The sequence below is a fragment of the Bidens hawaiensis genome, unplaced genomic scaffold (assembly GCF_021521415.1).
Source record: "Bidens hawaiensis isolate Kalapana, Puna unplaced genomic scaffold, B.hawaiensis_p1.1 tig00038320_1, whole genome shotgun sequence".
Lineage (NCBI taxonomy): Eukaryota > Viridiplantae > Streptophyta > Magnoliopsida > Asterales > Asteraceae > Bidens > Bidens hawaiensis.
Window position 1 is genome coordinate 18,965 of NW_027496729.1, and position 3,770 is coordinate 22,734.

Below are 3,770 nucleotides of genomic sequence, written 5' to 3' on the forward strand. Positions count from 1 at the left end.
CGAGCCGAGCCTAGGTCGATTTTGACTCGATAAAAAAATAGCCAATTCAGCTCAGGATGTTTCAAATCAAGTTTTTTAATTAATTTTATACGAGTTTTTATCAAGCGAGCCACAGGCCTGAGCTTCGAATCTCGAGCTTTTTGAACAGCCCTAGGCCTATCATTATCCCTCTCATAATTGTTTAATGCTCACTCTTATGTTAGTGACTATCCAAAATCACAAGTTAACCACTACTTTTCTGATTTTGAAGGTTGTATTGTCATAAAATAAATGTATAATTGGTTGATAGAAATAGAAATTCAAAGAATATTCAATGTTGCTTTTTTCAAACACTTTTACCCATCAAGTTAATATTAATTACAACTATAAAATTTATAAATTTACATCTCCATCCAATATTATTCCTGAAGTTTATTCATGGTTCAGAGGAATCCAATTCTAGTTATCTCTACTCTCCGGTGCATCCACCAAAGCAAGGAACTTGTGACTCATCAAACTCTACCTCATTAAACTATTATGTTTCATGATCACATCCTCCACATTTTCTAAGTTCATTTTCCATATTTAAATACATAAATATATACAATAACTATTTTCAATTTTTATCTACTAAAAATACATTTTATAATACAAAAAAAAAAAAACTATGTATTTTAGTTAAAAACAAGGTGTGTCACTATACAACATTTAAAATAAATAAAACACTTAAAAGAATAAAAAGTAATATGCCACTAAGGTGTATGTCTTCTATTTAAAACACAAGGTGTGAATCAATTAATTTTTGTTTTTTAAAGTGTATTTTAAATCATAATCTCAAAATAATGAATATATTACTAGACACTTTCTTAGTATATGATAAAATAAAAGTAATAAGTCACCAAAGGTATGTCTCTTCTATTTAATATTTTTGTTAATAAAATACACCCTAGTCATGACATAAATTTATGAACTTTTCTATTACAGTAGTAATAAAAAAAAAAAAACAGTCACCAGGCTTATTATGTGTTTATAAGCACACAAATCAATACTCACAACCACACTTGACTCTCCCAAAGCCTTCTCCAATGGCTTTGCTTCTCCTTTCCCTTTTCACCCTACTCGCCGCCGGCGAATCCGTATCCACAGATCCCACCGTCAAAACCTACATCTTCCGAGTAGACAGCGAATCTAAGCCGTCCATTTACCCCACTCAATACCACTGGTACACTTCAGAGTTCACTGAGTCAACCAGCATCCTACACGTATACGACACTGTTTTCCACGGGTTCTCAGCTTCCATGACTCCGTCACAAGCTTCCGATCTGGAAAAACATCCGGACGTCTTGGCCGTGATTCCGGACCGCCGGCGTGAGCTTCAGACTACTCGCTCGCCGCAGTTTGTTGGGCTGAGGAACCAGAGAGGTCTCTGGTCGGAGTCGGATTATGGGTCCGATGTAATCATTGGTATTTTCGATACTGGTATCTGGCCCGAGAGACGGAGCTTCTCCGATCTGAATCTCGGACCGGTTCCGAAAAGGTGGAAAGGCGCTTGCCAGACCGGAGTTAAATTCGCGCCCAGGAATTGTAACCGGAAGATAATTGGAGCGAGGTTTTTCTCCAAAGGACATGAAGCTGCCGGTGGAATGGGCGGCGGTATTGGATTCGGTGGCGCCATTAATGAAACTGTTGAGTTTCGGTCGCCCAGAGACGTTGATGGACACGGTACGTTCCAGAATAGCTTTTTATAAAAGAGATAAGATAATTAACTTAACTAATTCACCCAAAGCATGAAAGAGACTGAGTTGGTCACTAGTTTGAGTTTAGAAAGAGTTGTTGTGTTATATGCTTAATTAAACATAAACTATCTTCTAATTTTAATTTCATTTGTGATGTAATAGGTACTCACACTGCGTCAACAGCCGCGGGTAGGTACGTTTTTAAAGCGAGTATGGCTGGTTATGCTGCCGGGATTGCTAAAGGCGTTGCACCGAAGGCTCGGCTAGCGGTTTACAAAGTTTGTTGGAAGAGTTCGGGTTGTTTCGATTCGGACATCCTCGCGGCGTTTGACGCGGCCGTTAACGACGGCGTTGATGTCATTTCGATTTCAATCGGAGGCGGGGACGGTATATCGTCGCCGTATTATCTCGATCCGATTGCAATCGGGGCTTACGGCGCGGTTTCAAGAGGCGTTTTTGTTTCGTCCTCCGCGGGTAACGACGGGCCTAACGGAATGTCGGTTACGAACCTCGCGCCGTGGTTAACTACCGTTGGAGCCGGTACAATTGATAGAAACTTTCCGGCGGAGGTTATGCTTGGTGATGGTAGGAAGCTTGCTGGTGTATCGTTATACGCTGGACCCGCAATTAGTGGAAAAAAGTATCCTCTAATTTACCCCGGAAAATCCGGTATTCTATCCGCTTCTTTGTGTATGGACAATGCATTGGATCCTAATTTAGTTAAGGGCAAAATTGTAATTTGTGATAGAGGTAGTAACCCCAGGGTGGCTAAAGGTCTTGTTGTTAAGAAGGCCGGAGGCATCGGAATGATATTGTCCAACGGTGTTTCTAACGGTGAAGGTCTCGTGGGCGACGCTCATTTAATCCCCGCGTGCTCCGTTGGTTCCGAAGAAGGTGATCAAATCAAAGCGTATGCTGCCTCCGGCCGTGCAACGGCGACTATTAACTTCAAAGGGACGGTCCTCGGAGTTAAGCCCGCTCCTGTGGTGGCGTCATTTTCGGGTAGAGGACCTAATGGGATGAACCCGGAGATTCTCAAACCGGACTTAATCGCTCCGGGTGTCAACATTTTAGCCGCTTGGACCGATGCAGTCGGTCCAACAGGACTAGATTCGGATACCCGGAAAACCGAATTTAACATATTATCCGGAACTTCAATGTCGTGCCCTCACGTGAGTGGCGCGGCTGCTTTGTTAAAATCAGCCCATCCGGACTGGTCACCCGCGGCTATAAAATCCGCCATCATGACCACCGCCAGCACTGTCAATAAACAGCTCCAACCAATGACGGACGAGTCAACCGGAAACGCCACCACACCATACGACTTTGGTGCGGGGCATCTAAACCTGGATCTCGCAATGGATCCAGGTTTAGTTTATGATCTCAATAACCAAGATTACGTAAGCTTTTTGTGCTCAATCGGCTACGGCGCGAAAACAATTCAAGTGATCACTCGATCACCCGCAGCGTGCCCAATGCGAAGAAAACCCGCTCCCGAGAATTTAAACTACCCGTCACTTGCCGCGATGTTTTCGGCTGTTAAAAAGGGGGTTTTGAGGAAGACTTTGGTCCGGAGAGTGCGAAACGTCGGGGACGTGAATTCGGTTTACACGGTGAAGGTGGAGGCGCCGAAGGGGGTGACGGTGTCGGTAAAACCCGGGAGGTTGGTGTTTTCGGACAAGGTTAGGGAGCTGAGTTATTATGTGACGGTGAAGATTGACGGAAGTCATATGGTGATGGGTGATGCAGGGGCCGTATTCGGGTCACTGTCATGGGTTGATGGGAAGCATGTGGTTCGGAGCCCCATTGTGGTGACACAGTTAGACCCACTTTAAGTTGCTTTGTTTTTCTTTTCTTTTTTAATTATGTTGGGTGGGTGGGTGGATGCTTACGCCGGTAAATTAGTTGTTTTAGGGTGGAGAATGGCCGGAGAAAATAAATTCTCTGGTAGGGCAATGTGTTTTACTTTTAGGTTCAACTTCCACTTTTTTTTTTCACTTTGGTTTGTTTTTTTTTTTAATTTATTTTCTTTGTTTTTGACCAAACTATGTAAAA

The 3,770-nt window shown here is 42.9% G+C and overlaps 1 protein-coding gene across 1 annotated transcript; it reads left to right on the top strand.

Moving 5' to 3' along the window:
- Positions 1 to 1,010: 1,010 nt before the first annotated feature.
- On the top strand, positions 1,011 to 3,569 carry LOC143590265 (subtilisin-like protease SBT1.6). The gene is made up of 2 exons (XM_077070799.1): positions 1,011 to 1,701; positions 1,878 to 3,569. Exons 1-2 carry the CDS (start codon positions 1,065 to 1,067, stop codon positions 3,548 to 3,550), a joined length of 2,310 nt encoding a protein of 769 aa, XP_076926914.1. The 5' UTR covers positions 1,011 to 1,064; the 3' UTR covers positions 3,551 to 3,569.
- Positions 3,570 to 3,770: the final 201 nt, after the last annotated feature.

Excerpts from the sequence above, each read along its gene's own strand:
- LOC143590265 (XM_077070799.1), top strand. The coding sequence starts at position 1,065 with ATGGCTTTGCTTCTCCTTTCCCTTTTCACCCTACTCGCCGCCGGCGAA. Across the intron at positions 1,702-1,877 it reads CAGAGACGTTGATGGACACG|GTACTCACACTGCGTCAACA; the intron begins GTACGTTCCAGA and ends GTGATGTAATAG.